At 38.6% G+C, this 26,432-nt stretch overlaps 1 protein-coding gene across 1 annotated transcript; it reads left to right on the plus strand.

Moving 5' to 3' along the window:
- The first annotated feature begins 260 nt into the window (after window positions 1-260).
- LOC124863314 (vesicular glutamate transporter 1-like) lies at window positions 261-21,072 on the plus strand. The gene is made up of 13 exons (XM_047357648.1): window positions 261-391; window positions 10,009-10,261; window positions 11,787-11,905; window positions 12,046-12,160; window positions 12,239-12,326; window positions 12,504-12,590; window positions 13,448-13,590; window positions 13,721-13,870; window positions 15,735-15,867; window positions 16,464-16,574; window positions 19,746-19,873; window positions 19,955-20,024; window positions 20,099-21,072. Exons 1-13 carry the CDS (start codon window positions 330-332, stop codon window positions 20,296-20,298), a joined length of 1,659 nt encoding a protein of 552 aa, XP_047213604.1. The 5' UTR covers window positions 261-329; the 3' UTR covers window positions 20,299-21,072.
- The last annotated feature ends 5,360 nt before the right edge of the window (window positions 21,073-26,432 follow it).

A 26,432-nucleotide genomic window follows, 5' to 3' on the forward strand; every position in this document is an offset into this window, starting at 1 on the left:
AAGACTTACGCCGTGTTGAATTTGCTACAGTACTGACTATTGTTACAACCATTTTATTGCTGTGTTATAAATATCCTTTTGTGAAATTCCAAAATTATGAGAAATTTAAATTGATTTAATTAAGTTGGGGGTTGAGTGGCGATTTGCTTCCTTAAGAGCTATTCTAGTACATCTGGATAAATTCTCTATTCATACACTTGTTTATGAATAGAAAAAGGGGCTGGAGGGAGGGGGACATACTGAGAGGAAGAGGAGAACAGCGCGCGTTCAGGCGGGACAGGAGGGCGCGCAGGACATCAGCACACCGGCCGGGTCAAGGAGCTGCAAGGATGGAGATCCGACCGGATAGGTTCAAGGCGGTGGCGGGTAAAACCTTGGGGAAAATTACCAGGTATGCAATCTAGATCCATTTCGCATATTTTCATCTCAGACTCTAACTTGTGCGTTTTTGCGCGTGATTTCCGTCGAACGCAGCAACACCCTGTTCTATGTGTTTGTCCACTTGATCCATTTAATTTACAGTTTAACAAGTTTATCAAATATAACTAAAGAGAAAATGCAGTTTGCGATTTTTATGCCAGAAAAGTGTAGTTTTGTAGAGTTCTAGGACTGACAGAAGTGCATAAAAATGGGTCACCTGATAGAAACTCAAACTATGCTTTTTGCTTTGTTCGGTTTTTGGTTCTTTTTGTTTGGTTGTTTTTTTTTTTTTTGGCTTTTTATTTACATCTGCATAGTTGTGCTGTTTCAGACCAGAAGAAATTCTGGTTACAAAATACTTTCGTGCGCACGAAAGTGTCTATCTATCTATCTATCTATCTATCTATCTATCTATCTATCTATCTATCTATCTATCTATCTATCTATCTATCTATCTATCTATCTATCTATCTATCTATCTATCTATCTATCTATCTATCTATCTATCTATCTATCTATCTATCTATCTATCTATCTATCTATCTATCTATCTATCTATCTAAGCGTTTCTTGTTATAGCAAAAACAAATGTATAAATGAAAATATTAAAAATTATAAATTACAAAACATAAATTCAATATGAAATAGTTTGTGAAAAAGAAAGAAGGCAGAAAAAAAATCGACTTCACACTGTGAATGTACGTTAATTTATGCAAAGGATTTACCGTCAGAGAGTTAGTTTATGCATAATTATAATGTCCTATTTTAATATTTATTATGACAGAAAATAGCAGCTAACAAAATGGTTTTTGGCATTTATCTGAACAAAACATTTTTGCATTTTGACATCTAAATAATGTTTCTGTTGCAACCAAGAAAAAAATTGTATATTTCCTATAAATAAAAATATTTCTTTGAAGGTGATGTTAAACAGAATACATAATCTACAGCCTCTAAATGATGCATTCAGATCCCTCTACAGAAACAGACCTTTATTTTTATTTTTTTTGTCAAATTTTAAATATCTAAATAAGAATGCATATAGTGTGAAACTGTAGCTGTATTTGCAGAAGGTAAGTGAAGTGTTGCAAATTATGTTTCATATAATATCAGTCCAGGAGTGGGCATCAAGAACTGGTCTACTGAAAATATGTCATTGGAAAAAAGAGAGGTTAAAGACACTTATAGAACCTCATGCAATAACCACTGCATAAAGCTTCCGCTCTCTCAGGATTTGAGGTAGCAACCAAACGTACAAATCCCGTCCTGAAATAGCCTGTTTTTCAGTCCAGATGTTGAGCCATGCAAATCCCTGAACTCTCCCCTCCTACTCGCTCCATCCTGGCTCCATGTCATTTCCTCTTACCGTGTCTCCTCCTCTTCCTCATCACACATCCATTGAACAACCATCCCAGGCAACTCTTCAGCCTGCTGAGGCTCACCCCGTTTAAACAACATTAAAGATCCCAGGCTCAGTTTTAGATTAATTTTAGTTAAGGTTTTTGTGACTTTTGGTATCAAACTGATTAATGTTTCCCTTTAAAACTATGAATCTGTGGTCATATACATGTTGAAAACGTGTTCAAACACAGGGCATCCCTGCTGTGTTGTACTAGCTGAATGCAATCTCTCCTCTGCACCGACAAAACCGTGATCTCCCCAGATGCCCAGATGAAAGCAGTCAGGAGTTAATCTATTATTTAAACATTCTCTCCTTCAGAATGCAACTACTGTTTCTATATTAAACTGCACTAGGTAAGCACAAACCTCAGCACTGTACGGTCAAGTTTCCACAGCAGCTAAATTTTCCATGTGCCAGGGAAACTACCCAAAAATATAATAATGCAGAGGTTAGGTGTGTTTTCAGAAAAAAAGGGTTACTAAAAGAAACTTAAAAAATGACAACTGAATGCATCTGCACCATTGCTTGAAAGCTTATGGTTCTCACTACATACCAGGCAATACAGAAAATAACTGGTAATCCATATTTAATCCACTTGACTTGGAGCTGAGTGCATTTTTCTGTTACTACCTTTCATTTTTCATTGCAGAAGTGACTGGGATGAAATATTCAAACGAGAGCAAGATGAACAGTGCAAATAATTTTATCCACTCCTGTTTGGATATCAGCGATTGTTTTTTTTTTTTTTGTAGATGCATGTGACTATTCTTAGTCATTTCAGCACAGTTACGTGGATCATTCTTGCATGTAATGATGTGTGTGGAAGTGTTTAAGTAAAAAGGTTTTTGCAATATAGATGAGCAGTTCGAAGAGTCAGCTGCATCCACCCAGCACGCTGTATTTATTTGGCTGCAATGTTTTTTATGCATGCATGCATAATGCCAGTCCAGCACCACTGTATTGTTCAGTGGACTGCTTTGGTTGTGTTTTAACCACAGCCCACATCAACAATTGATAGTTATTGTTAAGGTACCTTGAAGACAATATGTCTATGAAGGTCACACGTGTAGGTATTTAAACTCTGGGTGTGTTTGAGTGTGTGTGCATGAGTCTGCAGGAGAGTGGGGGGAAAAAGTGCTGTGACAGGATGGGGAGGAGGGTGTCTCCCTGGGTGACACAGTCCCACCGAGACCCAATCTGTTCACTTCAGGGAGAGTGAGCAGCTCACAAAGGAAGGGCGAAAAACTCCACTTTCAAAATTACTAACAAAACACATTCCTTTAGAATATATTTGCCGTAAATTCTCAAAATGTTGATATCAGGGAACAAGGAGGATCAATTTCTTAACATAAATGTGAATAGAAGCTGTCCAGAGCACGTACCGTTATATAATATTTTGACCTCTCTCGATAGCTTTCGCTCTATCTCTGTCATCCTCATAAGAGAGGATTATGCAGAACACAGTGAAATGGTGAATTTGATGGACAAACACAAGACCTTAGTCACTGTGGAGGTATGCCCAGGCATTGTTATCAAATTATTGCTCAAACTCAAAATATAAAATCAATTTCAATCACAAATTTCAAATCTAAACAACAAAATACTGGTAAATCTGGTAAATCTTACATTGTAACTTATTTAGTATATATATTTAGTGGCAAATGGTTAAAATATCACTTTTTATCTCTGTGCTCCTACAGGGGAAGCAGGCGCAATGCCTTGTAGTATTCACTTCATTGTATTTTACTGGGATTTTTTGTGATTGACCTGCACAAAGTAATCCAACATTGTAAAATGGAAAGAAGGGATGCACGGTTTTCCTTTTTTGTGCAAGTAAAAAACTTAAAACTGTGGTCTGCAACTGTATTCTGCTCCCAGGAGTCAATACTTTGTAGAACCATCTTTTGTTACATCGCAAGTTTTTTGGGGGGCATTTCTCTACCAGCTTTTTAAAGGTAGAGACTGACTTGAGAATAGCAAACACCGTTTTTTATGTGTGAGGCTTCTGCTTTTAGTGTGGCCTTAACATAAAATGACCCTCTTTTTAACTTGAACTGCCATGCAAAATAAGGGCACTCTAAAGATTTTTTATACTTTATCTTTCATACAGGGTCTCTGTTCTGTGGAAATGTTTTAAAGAATGTAAGAAGGCTTGAGGTCAGTATACCTTCTCTGTGAGAAAACAACAATTATCCAGCAGCTCTTCCAGGTTCATTGTCTTTAGGACTTTCTATGGCTTCCTTTCAACATAGCCTTCTACTTGCTACATCTAGAGTCCATATGGGCTCAGTTCTGATTCCTGAGGTCCATCATCAGATCAGCTGCAGATATGAGCCTTTACCGAGCTCGTTCCTGTTCTAATTATGATATTTCAGAAAGCCTGAGGTCACGGGGCTTCTGCCTGCTCATGCTCTCCTGCTCATTAATTGTTGCCAGCTGAGACAGCCAGGTTCTTTTTACGCTACACTAATGGGAGTAGCTGAGAGGAAGTTCAGCTGATGGAGTTTCCTACTCCATTATATTAGCAAGCCTCAAATAAGGGCAAAATAACCCGGGAGACCTTGATTTATCTGTGTCTCTAACCTTTTATTTTCACAAACTTGCACAGGTGCAGAAATGTTCCCTGAAATGTTGCTGCCTGTGGACCCTGATCTGCTCTGTTATGTTGGGACACTTCAACATTCAAAGGGCAGAGCTAGAGTGGCCTTTGGTGGGAGACACACGTAAATTAACAACCATTTTTTCCGGTGGGCGCATTGTTAGTTAGCAACATATGTGTGAATGTCAAGCTGCAATCTGTTTTTGATGTTTAATGAGGATCCTCCTGCAGCTTCCACTAACTGTAAAGGAAAATCAGCTTGGACTCCACTCAGGGTGGTCGAGTAGCACATTTGTTTAGCGCACAGAAGATCATGGTGTGAGAGCAGCCAACTGGCTCAACCCAAAATATGTAAACAACTTAGCAGAGTGACCTCAGTTTGCAGGGGTTTAAAGAATACAATTTATTTCTAAACAGTTTGAAAAGGTCAAAATGAGGAATTTTATTTAAGTATTTTCTAGGTCGGAATAAGCATGGAAAAAAGAAAGCAGTGAGCAAATATTTGTATTAACAAATTTTACTGTTTGCATCCATCTCCATCAGTCTGATCAATGTAGAAATATCTTCCCTGATTTCATGTCGAAGTTTTTGTATTTAGACTTAAGTTAAAATGGTTAAAAGGGCTGTGATTTTGGGAGTTTGAGACTGGAGACATGTATTTTGACATAAAAATATGTAGGATTAACAGTAGTGGCTTTATTAGTTTTTATTGTACATGTTAATACACGTCCTGTAGCTAGTTCAAACAAACTACCTGCTTTAGCTCCTGTCGTCATAACTACAGACATCTAATTGCCACGTTAGTTTCCATTGTAAGACAGGCAAAATCTCAATAATTTGCTCAACTGTACATGTTTACTTCAACAAATGTACAATATGAGATTGAGTTTAAACTACATTTATCTTTACAAAATGTCAGAAACAGATGAATCACGTGTCAGCACCGCCTCAAATATTTATCGTGCCAAAGGTAGAACTTGCTGAAGCATGTCCACTGCCTGCCTGTCTCTCTATATTCATTTCCGGAAGTAAATCATTTTTGTAATCCTAATCTGAATGTGGTGACAGATTAAGAGAGAGAGAGAGACTGCATTATCTCTAATCTTTGCCAGAGTCAACACAAATGCTGCTTTACAAATTATTTCTTTTACGTTTTCAATTCTTTTTAACAAATACAATCAAAGATTTTTAGTTTAATTTCTCAGTCTACTGCAGTGGGTTGTGTATATGTGTGTTCTGTACAAATATACTGGTTTGCATGGACGGGCAAGGAGATTACAGAGTATGAAAAGAGAGTGCAATCTGCAAGGATAACTAAGAAATATAAACACACCACGTAGAAACCGACTGTACATTCAAAGAACCACAAGCCAGTGGATGGATGGATGGATGGATGGATGGATGGATGGATGGATGGATGGATGGATGGATGGATGGATAGATAGATAGATAGATAGATAGATAGATAGATAGATAGATAGATAGATAGATAGATAGATAGATAGATAGATAGATAGATAGATAGATAGATAGATAGATAGATAGATAGATAGATAGATAGATAGATAGATAGATAGATAGATAGATAGATAGATAGATAGATAGATAGATAGATAGATAGATAGATAGATAGATAGATAGATAGATAGATAGATAGATAGATAGATAGATAGATAGATTGTGGCAGATTATGGTATAAAATAGTTATGCAACTCAAAAACATATTAATAATTAACCAGCACCATATTCAGTTTTCCCCTCTGTTAGAGTTTGTGTAGAGGGTTTGCTGGAGTTTAATCAGGCTGAAGACGTTTTGTTATTGCAGCCCAGACACTATGATTTCTTTTTTTTTAAAACCAACCACTTCAATTCCAAACCTTCTGGTTGTCTTGTCTGTTGGATTAAATTATTCTCCAGCTCACTGGCTAACTGGATTTACACAATGTAATGCATGGATCTGGCCTATGAGCGCATGTTTCTGTGAATGGAAGCATAATAAAACAAACCTACTCTCAAAGTAAAATAGAAAAATACAGAGGAAGCTGTGTTTGATTTCAGGTGGATCAGAGGTCTGCTAGCTTCGTGCTTGTCTATTACTGGGGGGAGAACTGTAGCGAGGGGTTGACATACACAGATGGCCACTCCTCTGGCTTCTCTGTTTGACTCTTGTGAAAAAAGTGACTCTAGAACAAGCTGTTTGGTAAAAATAGTCCCATACATTAAACAATTCATACTAGTCTAGAGTTATGGATATTTCTTTAAAAAAAACTAAATGTACTTGTTTTCCTGACATGAAGACATCACCTTCAGAGTAAATCTGATTAAATCTGTTTATTTGAAGGTTGGAAGCTTAAAATATATATTGAAATTTATGCCTTTGCTTTTTTACAGATATTCCTTACCTCATAATTTAGAAAATACAAAATATTTTGATTTGAGGATTTGCAGTCAAATGATGCTCACAATTTTCCTAACCTGCTGATCATCAGTCAAATACTGAAAAGTCAGGGTTTTTTCCTGTCCATATGCATCAAAACTCAATCTACAGCATCAACTACCAGCATGACCTGTGTTATGAAAACTGTTTTCCTTTGCAGATTTCTTTGTTTTTGTCTAACCTAAATGTCCCAGACAATCAAACCAATTTGAAGGTCAGAAAAAAAAATAACCAGAGTAAACACAAAAAGCAGTTTTCAAATGATAACTTCATTTATTAAGGGGGAAAAGAAATCCAAACCAGCTTGAACCTACACAAAAAGCTTATCTGATTTACCACATTTTTTTGGTAAGCTATATTAAGATTTTCTAGCCACACACAGGCCTGATTAAAGCAAGACCTGTAGAACCACAAAACCTGTCTGACAACATGAAGTGGGCTGAAAAATCTCAAAAGTAACACATCATGCCCCGATCTAAAGACATTCAAGAACAGATGATAAACAAGGTGACTATCAGTCTGGGAAGGTCTAAAAACCCATTTCTAAAGTTTCTGTGACTTGAACCACAGTGAGGACCATAATTCACAAATGGAGAAAACATGGAATAGTGGTGAACCTTCACACAATTGACCAGCTTACAAAAAATACTCCAAGAGTGCATTGACAACTAATCCAGTATTACACAAAATAACCCAGAACAATATCTAAAGGAAAGCAGGTCTCACTTGCCTCAGTTAAGGTCGGAGTTCATAAAGTCAATGAAAGAGGCCAGCATAGAACAGTGAGAACCAGTGAGCATCATATACTGAGGCAGGGAAGGAGAAATGGCAAGCAAACCAGAAGAGCAATTATAGGAGATGTGGAGCAGCTGTGGCAGAGGGAAGGCAGAGCAGCTGAAGGAAGGGAGTAATTCACCAAAGCAGAGGAAAATAAGAATACAAGAAAACCCAGAGAAAATACAGTGCCTTACGAAAGTACTCGGCCCCCATGAACTCTTCAACCTCTTGCCACATTTCAGGATTCAAATATAAAGACATAAAATACAATTTTTTTGTGAAGAATCAATAAGTGGGACACAATCGTGAAGTGGAATGAAATTTATTGGATGCGTCAAACTTGTTTAACAAATAAAAAACTGAAAAGTGGGGCGTGCTATATCATTCGGCCCCTTTACTTTCAGTGCAGCAAACTCACTCCAGAAGTTCAGTGAGGATCTCTGAATGATCCAATGTTGTCCCAAATGACTGATGATGATAAATAGAATCCACCTGTGTGTAATCAAGTCTCCGTATAAATGCACCTGCTCTGTGATAGTCTGAGGGTTCTGTTCAAAGCGCAGAAAGCATCATGAAGACCAAGGAACACACCAGGCAGGTCAGAGATACTGTTGTGGAGAAGTTTAAAGCCGGATTTGGATACAAAAAGATTTCCCAAGCTTTAAACCTCCCAAGGAGCACTGTGCAAGCAATCATATTGAAATGGAAGGAGTATCAGACCACTGTAAATCTACCAAGACCCGGCCGTCCTTCTAAACTCTCATCTTGAACAAGGAGAAGACTGATCAGAGATGCAGCCAAGAGGCCCATGATCCCTCTGGATGAACTGCAGAGATCTACAGCTGAGGTGGGAGAGTCTGTCCATAGGACAACAATCAGTCGTACACTGCACAAATCTGGCCTTTATAGAAGAGTGGCAAGAAGAAAGCCATTTCTCAAAGATATCCATAAAAAGTCTCGTTTAAAGTTTGCCACAAGCCACCTGGGAGACACACCAAACATGTGGAAGAAGGTGCTCTGGTCAGATGAAACCAAAATCAAACTGTTTGGCCACAATGCAAAACTATATGTTTGGCGTAAAAGCAACACAGCTCATCACCCTGAAAACACCATCCCCACTGTCAAACATCTGTGGTGGCAGCATCATGGTTTGGGCCTGCTTTTCATCAGCAGGGACAGGGAAGATGGTCAAAATTGATGGGAAGATGGATGGGGCCAAATACAGGACCATTCTGGAAGAAAACCTGTTGGAGTCTGCAAGAGACCTGAGACTGGGATGGAGATTTATCTTCCAACAAGACAATGATCCAAAACATAAAGCCAAATCTACAATGCAGCTGTAATTGCAGCGAAGGGTGGCGCTACAAAAGTTTGACACGTCCAATAAATTTCATTCCACTTCACGATTGTCCCACTTATTGTTGATTCTTCACAAAAAAAATTTATTTTATATCTTTATGTTTGAAGCCTGAAATGTGGCAAGAGGTTGGCCAGTTCAAGGGGGCCGAGTACTTTTGCAAGGCACTGTATCTAACAGAAATCTAACAGAAAACAATTGGTGATTTGAAAATGTTTTTTATTTACTCAGGTTATCTTTGTCTGGTGTTACAGTTTGTTTAATGAGCCAAAATATTTAATATTTTAGTGACAAAAAACTATAGAGAAGAAATTTGTTATTCTGCAAATATATTTTAACAGCCCAACACCTTATTATTTTTTCAGTTCAATAAAAATCAGGTAAAGGTTAGAGATGTATATTTTGATGCATAAATATGGTTCATATTGTCATTTCCAAATTTTCTGTTGTATTTAAACTAACATCTTTCAATCAATGAGTAGCATTGTTTTATTTTATGTGTTATACAGTCCTTAGAAACAAAAAATGGGAATCAGTCAAAATCAGAATAAATTGATCAGATTTAAAAAAAAAAACGAATCAAAATATATAGCGTGCACATGAAATACTAATTCGTTCCTACGAAATACTAATTTGTTCCCACGAAATACTAGTTTGTGTGCACAAAATACTAATTCATTCCTACAAAGTACTTATTTGTGACCACAACATAGGTATAACGTGCACACGAAATACATAAACATAATCTTCCTATACAGCGCACTTTCTAAACAACAAACAAAACAACAGTCCCGGCCTAGTGCCCTAGGCCAAGACTGTATGTCTAAGCTACAAATATATAAAAAATTTTATCAATGCTTACAAGAACAAAGTCCGAAAAGCAGACTTAGATCGAAAGACAAAAAGAATAACTTCAAAAGAAACTCCCATAAGGAGAAGAAACATTTTAGGTGATCCATACTGCACTGTGTTTGACTCACTGGAGTTTCCAATTTATTTTTGCCTGCTTGCTTTAGGCTCATTGAGAAACGACAGGCAAATGGAGAAACCATTGAGTTATCAGCTGAAGGTCGCCCAGAGCTGGTAGAGGAGAAGGAACTGCCTGTGGTGGACTGTACCTGCTTCGGCCTCCCCAGGCGGTACATCATCGCCATCCTGTGTGGTCTGGGCTTCTGCATCTCGTTTGGTATTCGCTGCAACCTGGGTGTTGCTATTGTTAGCATGGTCAATGACCATACTGTCTACAAAGGCAATAAGGAGGTGCTTGTGGTAAGTAGTGAAACATACTTTACAGGACATACTTTGCAAATATATGATTGCTTACATTTGTTGCTGTCCTGTTTAATTAATGCTAATCTAGGGCCAGTTCTACAATCTATGGCCTTTGTTAAAATAATACCAGTTTCATAAACCATGATTTCAATTGTTAAGTGAAAAACCCATCCAAAACAACTTAGCCCTAGGTGAAAATGTAATTGTCCCCAAACCCAGTAAGTGGGTGTGCCTCCATCAGGTGTTTGTTAAAACCAGTTAATGAGTCATTTAAATTGTTTGAAAAGATTTTCGACCATTCAGTGTATTGATATACATACAGCCACACTGGAGGGTTTTTAAGAATAACCAGCCTGTTTAAAAGTCATGCCTTAGCACCTCAAATGTATTTATGTCCTGAATTGGACTAGGCCACTGCAAAACCTTCTTTTTAATTTTTTGCCCCAGTTAGATGCAGACTTGCTAGTGTGTTTTAGATCACTGTCATGCTTGTTTGGGCCCTAAACTAGAGATCAGACATTCTCCTGCAGGACTTTCTAGAGAGAATAATTCATGGTTTCATAATGTATGGCAAGTCATCCTTGTCCTGAAGCAGCAGATTATCACACTACTATCACCATGTATGATTGTCGGTATTATGAACAGAGTAGCAAGACATGCGGTAAATATCCAGGGTCAAGAATCGAACCCAGGACAGCTGAAACAAGGACTATAGCCTCCATATATGGCATGCCTGCTGTACCACTGAGCCTTGCAGCTGCCGATGATGTTTGTTTTCTAAAAAGTTGTGCTGTCAGACAAGCTCAGTTTGAGGGATTTCTTAATTCAACAGATCCGGCTGCAATCAGGCCTGGGTTTGGCTAGTAAAATTGATCTAAAACAATGGTTAAATGGGGTGTATAATATTGTCATATGGCCCAGATTGGTTTGGATATTTTTTTTCCTTTAATAAATTACTTCATTTGAAAACTACATGTTGTATTTGCTCAAGTTATGTTTGTCTGATTTTAAAATAAGCTTGGTGCTCTAAAACAATTTAGTGGGACAATAAAAGTCCAAAGAAATCTGTTAAAGGGGGAAAAAATCATAACACTATGCATGTAAACTTTATATAGACATCCCCTTGCCAGGCTGAGGAAACCTTCTTGCTTTGAGGTGGTTTTGAAAACTACCTATCTGTGCATTTTGGTTAAAAATGACCTTTTTAGAGATTTGACAAGTATTTTGGCTCTTTTTCAGCAAATACCTAGAGGTGTGTTCATAGTTCATATTTGGGCAGTAAAGCAAATACAACTGCAATTTGACACAAAAAGAGCAAACTGCTCACACCTGTACAGACAAATCATTATCGCTTTTTGCTTTGTTAATCTGACACTGAGACAGAGCAGTTAGCAGGCACAACTGATGTGCAATATTTTAAGTTAATTGTTGGTGCAGGTAGAGGAAGTAAATAAGAGTAGATGAATGAAAAGAACTGCATTTGTTATTTTTGAAACTAATACAATGTAATTCTTCCTTTCAGGCTGCCCAATTCACCTGGGACCCAGAGACAGTGGGGATGATCCATGGCTCCTTCTTCTGGGGCTACATAGTTACACAGATCCCGGGTGGCTTTATATGTCAAAAATTTGCAGCCAACAGGTTAATATTCCCACATATAGCTGATCTGCAATCTACACATAAACGTCTGCTGGTTCTTTTTGAGTTTTTGTTTTGTTTTTCATGTGATGCTGATTTTGCTGTTGACTTTTTTACCCTGCTTGTGTTTTGTGCGTTTTAAGAGTGTTTGGCTTTGCCATAGTGGCCACGTCTGTCCTCAACATGCTAATCCCATCTGCAGCTCGCTGCCATTACAGCTGCGTCATACTAGTGAGGATATGTCAAGGCCTTGTCGAGGTGCAGTATGTGTCTCTGTGCAGATCTTCACGCTGGACTTTCTGCACCAGCATTTGCTGACTGTGCTTCATCCTTCAGGGTGTATCGTACCCAGCCTGCCACGGGATCTGGGCCAAGTGGGCACCTCCTCTCGAGAGAAGTCGATTAGCCACCACAGCCTTTTGTGGTAAAAGTTTTTATCGTCTTGCTGTCAAATCCCCCCTGGAGATTGTTTGAACATCTGAATTTTAGGAGGGAACTTAATGATAATTATAAACAATTAGAAGACCAAAAATATCTGTTAATTTTATAAGGGAGAAAATTATTTACATGTTGTTTTTCTTTATATTTGCTTCCTTCTCAGGATCCTATGCAGGGGCAGTGGTGGCCATGCCCTTAGCAGGGATACTGGTGCAATACACTGGGTGGCCTTCTGTATTTTATGTCTATGGTTAGTATCCTTATACTCCTTATACAGTGTCTTGCAAAAGTATTCATATCTGTTGATTTTTTCTGCATTTTGCCACATTACAAGCAGTTACCTAAAAATTTATTTAAATGTAATTTGATTGGGGATTTTTATTGTGACAGACAAACACAGAGAAGAGCATGTTTGTGAAGCTGAAGGAAAATGATTCATGGGTTTTCAGATTTTCTTGAACTTGGATTATTCTTCTTGGCAAAATATACAAGCTCAGACAGATTTGATGGGGAGCATCTAATGCGCTTAAATTTTCAAGCTTTGCTAGAGATTTAACTCTGGACTTTGACTGGGCCATTCTTCCACATGAACATGCTTTGATCTAAAGCCTTCTATTGTAGCTCTAGATGTATGCTTAGGGTTGTTGTCCTGCTGGAAGGTCACCCTCAACCCCAGTCTCATGTTTTGAAGGCATTAGTCATTTTTCTAACTGGGCTGGCCTGGCTTTATCCAACTTTCCATTAATGCTGACCAGCTTCCATGTCCCAGCTGAAAAAAGACATCCCAACAGCATGATGCTGCCACCACTATATTTCTTTATGGTGATGTTCAGTTTGTTCAGGCTTAAGTGTTCAGGTGGACTTTGTTTACTAATTGGGTGACTTGTGAAATGGTGTGTGGCACTGGATATTTTTTCAGGGTATCAGAGAAAAATTTTACAAAACATGTATTATTTTCCTTCCTCTTTGTAATGCTCTTCTTTTTGTTGAACATTAGAAGAAGTTGAGGTGGCTGCTTTTAAACTTCTCTTTCTTTCTTTCTTTCTTTTTCTCTCTCTCTCTCTCTCTCTCTGTTGCTCCCAATGTCTGCATCTCTTCCTCTCCCAGGCAGTTTTGGGATATTCTGGTATTTGTTCTGGATTCTAGTGTCATACGAGAGCCCTGCTGTTCATCCTACTATCACTCCAGAGGAGAGAAAATACATTGAAGATGCAATTGGGGAATCCGCCGCTTTTCTCAATCCTCTTCATGTATGCCGCTATATGACATTCAGGCATATTGATTCATAGATTTACAAACATCCCAGATTAAAACAATAAGCACATGTGAATGCTTGATGGACGGTGAATTTATTTACTCCCATTTTCCATTTGATGACAGAAATTTAAAACCCCATGGAGACATTTCTTCACTTCCATGCCAGTCTATGCCATCATTGTGGCCAATTTCTGCAGAAGCTGGACCTTCTACCTGCTGCTCATCAGCCAGCCTGCTTATTTTGAAGAAGTTTTTGGCTTTGAGATAAGCAAGGTGAGTTTATAGAATGCCTCATATTCAGTGGTGGTTTTTGATATGGGAGATATGGTTCTCTGTGTACGCTGGCAAAACGTTACATCAATTGCACAGTTGTACCACAAACGTTTTCTTTTGCTTAGCTGCATGTCCAGTTAGTGGGGAACAGCCTATGGTGTTTTGCATTGTGTAAGCACTGATCTGCAGCCTTTAAGTCAGGTTATTTTACTGCTTTTAAAAAATCTGGGCCACATGTGATCATCACTTTTTTAAAATCCAAAAAACCTAAAGATATAGTAAGGTATATATAAAAAATATTTTTTTAAAGCAAGCAACTAGTATCAAACCCCTTAACATTTTTTTATTTCTTAATCTTTCTGATAAGTTAGATCATAAATTTTATTTTTATCAGAATGGTGTTTATTTAGGGAGTAAGTGTGTGTTTTAAGGCCATTTTTACCAAAATGGGCTCTTTTGGGTGTTTTACATATTTCTTTAGTAGTCTTAACACTTTAGGAAAACTTGAATTGTGCAAATTTCTTGCCAAATGTTCAAGGATTTTATTGCACGTTCTTCTATTTAAAACCCTCCACAACAGTCCATACATCCTCTGGTTATATTTGCTTTCTCTGTAAAGTGGGGTGCTCAGTAATACCTCCAGTTTAGATGAAGTTGCTCCATTGTTTCTTTAACATAAATAAAGTTTATTTTGCATGACAAGATGGAGGTTATTTAAGTTTGCAAATAAAGGTGCATTGTTCTTTGCTTGTGAAAATATCTGAATATTCCATGTAGAGGTCGCTTTATCAGACCATAAAGCAGGAAGTTCATTTATACATAGGAAATGCTTGGCGATTCATTGACAATAGTTACATTACATTTAACCTTCTGAGTTCATAGAAAATTGTCTATTCAGTTGGGTCAAGGGTCATTTTTCTTTAAGATAGCAGTTTTGACTGGAAATGTTGCATGCTCTAGTCCTGCAAAATACAAAGAGGCTGAACAGTCATGTCTGCCTTCATGATACAAGTGTATCTCAAAAAACATGATTTTTTGTTTTTTTAGCAAATGTGCAAACTTTAAGTTTGATTGTTGGTGCTCCTCTTAATGATGAAAAAGGGATGTTTTTTTGTGATCTCCTGTCATGAATACCCTGTACCAGCATTGGTTAATGATGTCCTTCACTTTTTTCATAGAATTATGAAATAATCACATTTTTGAAGAAAGAAAATACCGACACCACTCCTAGTTACACCACATTCCATGGTATAAAAGCATTAAATTTCAATAACTCCTACGTGTTGAATACTCACACCCTTCTCTTCCCCTCTCACCCCATTTAGTCATTAATTTACATTGGTTTCTAGAGTTGATTCAGGCTTTACCAGCTTATATCGAGAGCCACCCTGTACTCCAGTTAAAAATCGTCAATTTCCTCCCTTTTCTCTTTTCCATTTATTTGGCATGGTCTGTACTAATAAAGTGGCCCTATAACATTGTATCATTTACTCTTAAAGTAAACAGTTAATACTTTTTAAAGCCTATTATTTTCAGATGCAATGACCACATACCCAACAACATTTTAAATATCTGATTCATAATGAGATGCAGTACACAAGGCAAGAACATCTGCTGTAAATATAAGCAGTTGAGAGACGTTCCTGTGCAGCTTTGGAGAAGTTTTTGTTTTAGACTGAATTTCTGTCTCATCAGGACTCTGACAAACCTTTCAACTGTCCAAACAAAAAAGAATGAAGGAGAAATAATAATCTTAGATTTTGCATTGAAAGATTAAATCAGTGTGGTATCAGTATTGCCTAAGTTTCTAGGTCATACCAACTGACTCATTCTTAATCACCTCTAAATATTTTTTTCCTTTCAGGTGGGCATTGTGTCAGCTTTGCCCCATTTGGTGATGACAATTATAGTGCCTATCGGAGGCCAACTGGCCGACTACCTGAGAGCCCACAACCTGATGTCCACCACCAACGTCAGAAAGCTGATGAACTGCGGAGGTGAGATCATCAGACATGAATGGAGGATTTGTTAAAAAGCCCGGGGAATGCTGAACGTGAGGGAACAAACCAGATGAAAGCAGCAGAGCAGAGAGTCTAATCAATGAAAGACAACAACACTACTGTTGAAGCTGATTTGTGATGTTATGGGGAGCTGCGAAGTTGTAAAAAATCAAAAATGTAACTTCTAAGTTCAGAAAACATACATCTCAGAATCTAAGGACATTTAAAAAAACTAAATTAAATTAAGAAAAAAACTTGCAGAAACTTTAGATCAGTGTGATGAAAATAACATTCCCCATCTTCTGTGGTAACATGAATGCGCAATAATGTTAAATAACATAAAAAATTAACAACGTTATAAACATCGGTGACTCATTTATTAACACCAGCTCTTCTCAGCATCCATTAGAAGTCCTTAAAGTGCAGCAGTATGCAGAGTTAGAATCATATTAATATTTCAGCACAGCTTAAAGGTCATACCACCATGTGTTAAAAAGCACGTTTGGCATTTCAGACATATTTTTGATGCTCTGCTTGTTAATCAAGAGCAGTGCTAAGAGTTTGTTAACTGTGGATTTGTTTCCCTGTTCCAGGTTTTGGGATGGAGGCCACCCTACTTCTGGTAGTTGGATTCTCTCACACAAAAGTTATTGCCATTTCCTTCCTGGTCCTCGCTGTGGGGTTCAGTGGCTTTGCAATCTCAGGTATGAGACATGTTATACACAATATAACCCACTCCCTTCAAAAGTCCACTAAGTTCTAAACGTCTAAACATCAGCTATTCTTTGAAGGTCTAAGGGGTTTGTTAGAGAACATGAGTAAATATACAGCATAATGGAGAGCAAGGAACATAGCAGACAGGTAAGGGAGAAGGTTGTTGGGAAGTTGTTGTTTAAGCAGAGTTAGGTCATAGAATTATACCCCAAGCTTTGAACTACAAACTACCAATACATGACCCTCCACCTATACTGCCGGCAAAGAAAAAATATTTAGAGAGGCAGCCAAGAGGCAGATGGTAACTCTGGAGGAGCTGCAGAGATCTAAAGCTCAGCTGGGTTTACGCGACAACTATTGGCTCAGCAGTCCACAGATCTGGCATTCACCGAGTGACAGGATGAAAGGCGTTGTTAAAAGAAAACTATAAAAACTCCCATGCCACAAGCTATGTTGAGGATACAGGAAACAGGTGGAAGAAGATGCTCTGGTATTATAAGACTTAGGTTGACCTCTGTGCAAAATGCTTTTTGTTGAAAATTAACACTCCACATGACCTTGAACACACTGCCCATCATGCTGGGTGGATATTGTTCTTCAGCAGGATAGGCAAGCTTGTCAGAACTGATAGGGAGATGGGTGGAGCTGAATACAGGGCAATCAAAGAAGATAACCTGATACAGGCTGCAGATGACTTAAGACCGGGCCCAGAGGTTCACCTTCCACCTGGACAATGACTCTAAACATGAAGCCAGAGCGACAATTGAATGGTTTAGTTCAAAGCCTTTGCATGTGTTTGCATGGCCCAGTCAAAGTCTATACCTAAATACAATTGTAAATCTGTTGCAAGACATTAAAAAATAAAGTTCACAGATGTTCTTCATCCCAACTTACTGAGCTTGAGCTATTTTGTGAAGGATGTGCAGCTGTAAGGTTGTTCTACTAAGTTTTGACTCAGGAGGGCTGAACAAAAGCACATCACACTTTGCTGATTTGCAGTTTTTGGTTGTACCATGACAAAATATCAAGGGGAATGAATACTTTTAAAGTATGAAAGACCCATTCAGGTCACAGCAATCTTTAAGGGATATTTACATTAGAGAATATTGAAAGTCCCAAGTCTTTCATTGACCAACCTGTCCACCCTGGTTGTCCCTGTCACTAGGAAAGTTTATATCTATGTGACTAGTAGGTCAGTTTAGTTGTTGTACCCAAAACAGCTTATTAATCTGAAACTCCTCATTGAGAGTTGAAACATGTTTAAGCACAAAGAAATCGATTTTATGTTGGGATGGGTTTGTGAGAAGACTCTTAGTACATCTGTCCAAACAAAACCTACAGAATATTGAGCTCAGACTTGAACACTAAAAAAACACACATTTGTTCTGAAAAACCATAAGCCATGTCTGCAGAATAATCTGAATGGGTTCTTACCACTGCTGCGTTTGTGAACACTATTGTTGCAAGTCATCCATTGCATCAGCCGAGAATAATAAAACACCACACCGCTGATCCAGATGCTGAAGAAACATACGTTTGTTTGCACACCAGCTAATGCCACATGTTGATTTCTCCATCATTAAGTTGATGTAACCTAATGGGCTTCTCTTTGGGTCTATCACTGTTTTGTTAAAGTTTGTATAGGTCTATATTAAGAACTGTGGCTTCAATGGACTCATTTAAATTATTACATTTGTTTTTCTTTCTTTAATGTACTGATGGTCCATTAAGAAGAAAAAACTAAAAAAGGCAACTTCCACTGAGGCACAGTGAATAATCAGAATATAAAACAGTAGACAACGTGCTATTATACCAGTAGGAGCTAAATTCTTTCTGATGTTAACTGAAATACATGTCAGAATTTACTCTTGACAACAAATTAAAAAAGCAAACGCAAAATTGTTTTGACTTCCTACTTCCAAGGTACCACGAGATCAAGATGTGGAGAGATAACTTCCTCTCTGAACTGGGAGTTCAGTGTTCATTGCAAATCCTGACGCCACAGTGAAAAGAAGATTTGCACACCTACTGGACACAAAGAAGTGACCAAGTAGTTTTCTTTTAGATCTGAGTTGTGAGTTTCGGCATCAAAAGGATCATTCTTAAACAGGGATATGGTGATTTGTTTAGAATATTTTCCCTTTCGGGGTATCAACCTATGTGGAAATTAAGATTGCAAGGGTTATGAACATTGGTAGCATTTATGTGAGGAAACTGCTGGGCAGCCTACTGCCTTACTTAAAGTGCAGTCTGGACAGGTATGATGAGTCAAAAAAAGAAAAAGAAACCTTAGTCATCAATAAAATAACAAGTTTGCCTGTGGAGAACTGCAAGTTTAGTGGAACCCATATATTTTTCTTTTTTTTTTAGAAAGCTGCATTTTTAGCAGAAAGTTTATATTTGATGGAGCTCCTGTGAGACACAGTCCAGCTCCAATGCAGTTGGAGTTTCTCACTGATCAGACTCCAAAAGTCAATGTGGAGAATAGTGGAAGCTTTCCATTCATAATTTATGAATTATCTAAGTCCTTAGTTCTCAAAGGCTCTGCAAGTCAGCAAACAAATGTCAATAAATATCAGTCTTATTAGGATATATCAGTCTGTTTCACACTCCGTAAGCTGGTTCTTTTTTATTTCCCTTCACTACAGTAGTGCACAGAAGCTATATTTCATCCCCTTATTCTTCCTATTTTGCTTCCAAGGGGCCAGACTTTCCTGTAGGGTTGATTTCTTGTCTGGTGAAACCTTTCTGTGTTTATTTCACCAATTTTTTTAAGATCATTATATCGTCAAAAGACCCTGTCGAAAGATTTAGATTTCAATTTTTGTAGTATTTTTATGATTTCATGATGCTATGCACACTAACAAGGTTCTCAAGGCCTTCAGTAGAGAAACAGACACACCGCATCACAGATCCTCTACTGTGCTTAAGAGTGGGCATAGGATAATTTTCTACATACTAATCCAAACCAACCTGGAAGGTATCCCTGAATAGATGTACTCAAATTAAAGGTCAGATTTTCATAAATTCTACTATGTGAGTTTATGCAACTGCAAAAAAAGACACATTTATTCTAAGGCTTTTTAAATATCCTAACCACTGTTTTGGACTTTTTAACCTAAAAAACCTTGATGTTGTGATGTTTGTTTTTGTTCTTAAAGGGTTTAATGTCAATCACTTGGATATTGCTCCTCGATATGCTAGCATACTGATGGGAATTTCAAATGGAGTGGGAACATTATCAGGAATGGTGTGTCCTCTCATTGTTGGGGCAATGACCAAACACAAGGTGACTGTTTTACTTGTATCAAGTTAACCACGATGATTTAGGTCAAATTTGGCACTGAGCTAGATGTTTTTATGATTTTAGACACGTGAGGAGTGGCAGTATGTCTTCCTCATAGCGTCCCTCGTTCACTACGGAGGAGTCGTTTTCTATGGTAGGTGTGATTCTCTGCAAGAAGTGGTCATTTGTTTCCAACTGAAAACTGACTGAACTTCCTCTCCTGCTCAGGAATCTTTGCATCTGGGGAGAAGCAGTGGTGGGCTGACATTGAAGACACAAGCGAGGAGAAATGCAGTATAATCAATGAGGATGAACTGGCCAATGAGACAGAGGAGCTCTACCGTGGAGGTGGCCAGTACGGGGCCATGGGACAGCCGGTGGTTGGTTCAAATGGAGGAGGGAGGCTGCGGAGGAGGCGGGGGAGCTGAATAGGTTACAGACTGGGATAAGTCTGAGTATGTGCAACCACCGGGATACAACTCTTACATGTGTACTGGAGGGAAGGAGAAAGAGCTGACATAGAAGACTGGAGTGATTCAGGTTTTTAAAAATAATAAAATAAATGAGAAGATTGCTTATGGAAAGAAATTGTAGGACAGTTGTTGGGGTACTGAAAGGACATTTACAAATGCACATGTCAAGAGTCTGGATTTGCTGTGTTGCAAGTGTTAGTGTGCGTGTGGGGTTGTGTGTGTATGTGTGTGTGTGTGTGTGTGTGTAGGCATGCAGCAGCCAACACAGTGAATTTGCAGAAACAGTTTTCATTTGCAAAGTCTGGACTCTTCTCCTACACTTTCTTCCTGCTCCTGATTTGATGGTAAAAGGTCAGGAGTTCTGTTTCCACAGGATCAGTAAGGAGTTTGTGTGTGAGAGACAGAGAGTGGTGGTCTGTTGTTATATTTAAGCTTTTATTTGTGAGCAGTGTGTGTATTTTTGCTGATTTCACTTTATGGCATAAAAAATTGTTTAAATTACTAAATACACAGTGAAATGGTTCAGTTTCATGGTTTCATATGAAATAACAAATATGTCAATCACAAGGTGTGTTTAGGTGTTGGCTTGCATCTGTCTATACACATAAATGTAATCTGAATTTTGTGGAAACCTACTGACCTGTGTGTGTGTGTGTGTGTGTGTGTGTTCCTGTCTTGGCATCACAGTGAGAACCATTTTCCCGATTTCACCATCAAATTGAGGACTGTTTGTACCAAAGTGAGGACATTTTTGCTGGTCCTCACGACCTATTTTGCTAACGGTTAGGTTTAGGACAAAGGTGTGAATTGACTTTAGGTTAAGGTTAGAGTTAGGTATGCACTGGTAATAGTTAGGTTTAGGGTTATTGTCAGGGTTAGGGCATAGAAAGGGTTGAAAATGACTGAAAATCAATGGAAGTCAATGGGAGTCAACACATGGTCCTCACTACATATAGCAAAACAAGAGTGTGTGTGTGTGTGTGTGTGTGTGTGTTCCACTGTAAGGCCCATTTTTCCAACATACAGTTCAGACCAAAAGTTTGGACACACCTTCTCATTCAAAGAGTTTTCTTTATTTTCATGACTATGAATATTGTAGCTTCACACTGAAGGCATCAAAACTATGAATTAACACATGTGGAATTATATACTGGACAAAAAAGTGTGAAACAACTGAAAATATGTCTTATATTCTAGGTTCTTCAAAGTAGCCACCTTTTGCTTTGATTACTGCTCCACACACTCTTGGTATTCTGTTGATGAGCTTCAAGAGGTCGTCACCTGAAATGGTTTTCCAACAGTCTTGAAGGAGTTCCCAGAGATGCTTAGCACTTGTTGGCCCTTTTGCCTTCACTCTGCGGTCCAGCTCACCCCAAACCATCTCGATTAGGTTCAAGTCCGGTGACTGTGGAGGCCAGGTCATCTGGCGCAGCACCCCATCACTCTCCTTCTTGGTCAAATAGCCCTTACACAGCCTGGAGGTGTGTTTGGGGTCATTGTCCTGTTGAAAAATAAATGATGGTCCAACTAAACGAAAACCGGATGGAACAGCATGCCGCTGCAAGATGCTGTGGTAGCCATGCTGGTACAGTATGCCTTCAGTTTTGAATAAATCCCCAACAGTGTCACCAGCAAAGCACCCCCACACCATCACACCTCCTCCTCCATGCTTCACGATGGGAACCAGGCATGTAGAGTCCATCCGTTCACCTCTTCTGCGCCGCACAAAGACACGGTGGTTGGAACCAAAGATCTCAAACTTGGACTCATCAGACCAAAGCACAGATTTCCACTGGTCTAATGTCCATTCCTTGTGTTCTTTAGCCCAAACAAGTCTCTTCTGCTTGTTGCCTGTCCTCAGCAGTGGTTTCCTAGCAGCTATTTTACCATGAAGGCCTGATTCACACAGTCTCCTCTTAACAGTTGTTCTAGAGATGTGTCTGCTGCTAGAACTCTGTGTGGCATTGACCTGTTCTCCAATCTGAGCTGCTGTTAACCTGCGATTTCTGAGGCTGGTGACTCGGATGAACTTATCGTCCGCAGCAGAGGTGACTCTTGGTCTTCCTTTCCTGGGGCGGTCCTCATGTGAGCCAGTTCTTTGTAGCGCTTGATGGTTTTTGCGACTGCACTTGGGGACACTTTCAAAGTTTTCCCAATTGTTCGGACTGACTGACCTTCATTTCTTAAAGTAATGATGGCCACTTGTTTTTCTTTACTTAGCTGTATTTTCTTGCCATAATACAAATACTAACAGTCTATTCTGTAGGACTATCAGCTGTGTACTGTATCCACCTCCTGCACAACACAACTGATGGTCCCAACCCCATTTATAAGGCTTGAAATCCCACTTATTAAACCTGACAGGGCACACCTGTGAAGTGAAAACCATTTCAGGTGACTACCTCTTGAAGCTCATCAACAGAATACCAAGAGTGTGTGGAGCAGTAATCAAAGCAAAAGGTGGCTACTTTGAAGAACCTAGAATATAAGACATATTTTCAGTTGTTTCACACTTTTTTGTTCAGTATATAATTCCACATGTGTTAATTCATAGTTTTGATTCCTTCAGTACAATATTCATAGTCATGAAAATAAAGAAAACTCTTTGAATGAGAAGGTGTGTCCAAACTTTTGGTCTGTACCGTACACTACATTGTCAAGACCCACTGTTAGAGTTTTGGACGAAAGTGTGAATTGAGTTTACGTTAGGTTAGGTGTTAGGTATGTACTGGTAATGGTTGGGCTTAGAGTTAGGGTCCGGGTTAGGCCATAGAAATGAATGGAAAATGAATGGAAGTCAATGCCAAGTCCTTGTAAAGATAGAAATACATACTATTTGTGTATGGGTGTTTGTGTGTGCATGTGTGTGAAGTGTAACTGGTTTTAAAAATATGCCTGTTGCGTTTAACAGTGTCTCATCTAGGTCAGGGCTAACTACAAAGCACAGTTCTGCACTTAATGATGTATTTGCACTGTTCGTTTTCCAGGGTGGATGATTGTACAACAAACCACTTTAATTATTTTGAAAAATAAGAACTAAGAGCATGAATTTTAATTCACTATGATTTCCTCCAATCCACACATGGTGAAATTTAGACATTCAGACTGAAATGTATGCGTACAGCAGATAAAGTACTGCATATGTCCTACAAAGTTTTTTTTCAATAAATATATTTTTTATATTTCTATTGACAAAAATTAACTCCAGATGTTGGAAAAGACCAGATAAGCCACACGCACAAAGATGTCACAGAAAATTTGTCCACATATGCATTACTCAGGTGTGGTTTTGGCACAGTCTCCCACACAGACTGTCTTCAAATCTTCAAAGGTTCTGGGTGTCTTTTCTATACGATCTGATCGTCTGTTCCTTCCGTAAATTTTCAGCAAATATTTTAGCTCCAGACAGTTGGGCCATTTTAGTAGTTTAACTTTCTTTTCTGAAACCAAGAGTTTCCTTGGCTGTGCGTTTGGGAGTATTGTTTTGCCAGGAAACTACACTGGTCTCATCTTCAGAGGCTTATCAAGAATGTCCCACTTTCATCCTTCCTTCAGTAATATGAAGACTGCCAGTACCAGTCAGCCTTGACCTCGATGTTCCCACGTGCAAACTTCACCTTTGGCATTGGTGTTTTTATAGGTAGAACCGTTCTTTCTCTAAACTTGGTGTGTGTAATGACATTTAAAAAGTACAACTTTGACATCATCTGACCAGAGTATATTCTCCAAGAATTTCACTGGCTTGTCCAGATCTACCACAGCAAACTTTAAACACGTTTCAACATGCTTTTTCTTCAGCAGTGGAGTCTTGCACAGTGAGTGTGTATTGAGGCCATTGCGGCTGAATGCATTAAATATTGTTTTCATAGGAAAAACTGACCCTGCTTCTTCCAGGTCTTTCTGGAGTTCTCTGCAAGTGCTCCTTGGGTCTTTCCACAGTATAGATAGTTTAACACTGCCATGGACTGAGGGGACGCCAAACAAAAGCACAGGTTTTTCAACTTCACCTCAAGCCAACATCTAGTTGCTTGAATCTTGGACACAATTAGGCTTTCGAGCAAGACAGTAATCCCAAACAAATATCGAGTTTTGGAAAGCATAATGTTGGCTGACATTAACCTTTTGGAATGGCAGAAACTTCAGCTCTATTGAAAAATTTGTGGAATGTGTTTAAAATTACATCTATGCCTGGAACCAAACTAATTTAACAGAACTCTGGTGAAAGAAGTGAGCAGAATTATAATGGAAACCTACCTGATGACAAATGTGTGGCATCTCTGCAAATTGCTAAGGGATATTTTAATTAAGTTATTTGTTGTCTAATGACTCTACCCTGGAGAGAGATCTATTCAAATGAATAAAAACAATTCCCAAAATATTATGACATCCACAAGAAGATGATGGGTGTATGTAAACCTCTGAGCTGAACTGCACATCAGGTCAAAAGTTTACTCCCTCACATCAGAGATTTGGCAGAGAAAAATAAAAAAATTGTGATACTGGCTTTATTGCTTCTTTATCAGCATAGAACAACAGATGTAGTAAACCCTGACCTGAAGTTCAAGGGGTCATGCCTTTCCTACTGTCTCTCTAGCTCCCTTTCTTCTGTCCTCTCCTCACCTTTCATTTCATGTCTCTGTCCTTTCTAATATATTTTTTGTCGTGTTTGTGTCGTTGGGTCAGGTGTTGCGTGTGCATGTGTGGCAGTAAGTGGGCAGTTGTGTCAGGTGCCGGTGCTGAAACATTGTGCAGTGAGCATGTTTTAATTTGCACAGTTATTTCGCAACTTTCCAGCCAGCTCTTTGGTTTTACTCATAAAGCACAACAACAAACATAGTTGATTTCAAACATGCACAGCGAGGTATCATGCAGAACGAATGGCGACACATTGATTTCTATTGTAAGAGAGAACCCACAATGGCCGAATGATAGGATAAGCAAGCACCTACAGGAAAATTTGATCAGCGATTGTGTAAAATGCAGCCAATCAGATGTTTTTTTGGTTGTTGTTTTTTTGCACATTCTGTTATAGTATCTATCTCTGTATTGGTGCAGTGAACACTGGGTTTTTCTTGCAGAGGAGCTATTGAACTGTATAACCTGCTCAGTACATTGCATCAAATTCCTAAAAAGGTGTATTCATGCAAATACACACACGTAACTCCTGATTTAATCTGATGTAACATCGTTCAAGTGAAAATAAGTATTTACGAGTCCTTTTCAGATCTCGTTTGTGATCAACAATGAATGTTAAAAGGATGTGAAGGCATAACAGTAACATGTTGTTAGCCTCTGTTGTCATAGCATCAAAAGTAGGTAAATCCGATTTTGTTTTGATTGTAAAGTATTTAGGACATGAATAATCATCTCCTGTGTAAAATTTTATTTCCATGTGTCATATCAGTGTATCTTTAATGGATTTTCTTCTTTGTCAAACTTTATGGCTGTTCAAATGTTCTCTCCTCTCTTGATGGAAAGTGTGGTTGCCGGATGAGAATAGTTGTAAGAAGAGGGAAAAAAAATATCATATTTAAACTTGCAGAAATGTGGAAAATATTTTATGTATAAAAATGTACATGTGAGATAAACCTTGTGTAAAGTAAAGATTGAAGCGACGTCAGATTTCAGCACAATCGTGTCATCGGGATTCATAATTTCCACTGAAGGTCCTGTCACACTGTGACACACTGGATCAGTGTTTTACATGAAGAGCACAATTCCTCTCTCTCTCTGTCTCTATCAGGACAGATGGATCCTGGATTATTGCTGTGATTTTAGGCAAAGATTAGATCGGAGAGCAGATGCACTCAGTGGGAAGCATGAGGCAGAAACATGGACGTCAAAGACAAGGGAAGTGAGGATGATGAGGCAGAGGGCGGGGCACGCTGTGTGTGTCTATGTCCACTGCAGTGCAGCCCACTGATGGATATAAATTGGGTGTGGAAGAGGAACATGTATCTACTGTTCTGTTGGGTCAAAACTGTCTTTTTGGGGGGGGTTGTTTGTTTTTTGTTTGTTTTTCTTAATCAATATATTCTGTTACAACCTTTTTGAGTGTGATTTAAGTTTATCTTTCTTTAAGATGGATT

This window comes from Girardinichthys multiradiatus, chromosome X (genome assembly GCF_021462225.1).
Source record: "Girardinichthys multiradiatus isolate DD_20200921_A chromosome X, DD_fGirMul_XY1, whole genome shotgun sequence".
Taxonomy (NCBI): Eukaryota; Metazoa; Chordata; class Actinopteri; order Cyprinodontiformes; family Goodeidae; genus Girardinichthys; species Girardinichthys multiradiatus.

Excerpts from the sequence above, each read along its gene's own strand:
- LOC124863314 (XM_047357648.1), top strand. The coding sequence starts at position 330 with ATGGAGATCCGACCGGATAGGTTCAAGGCGGTGGCGGGTAAAACCTTG. Across the intron at positions 10,262-11,786 it reads GCAATAAGGAGGTGCTTGTG|GCTGCCCAATTCACCTGGGA; the intron begins GTAAGTAGTGAA and ends TCTTCCTTTCAG. Across the intron at positions 20,025-20,098 it reads CGGAGGAGTCGTTTTCTATG|GAATCTTTGCATCTGGGGAG; the intron begins GTAGGTGTGATT and ends TCTCCTGCTCAG.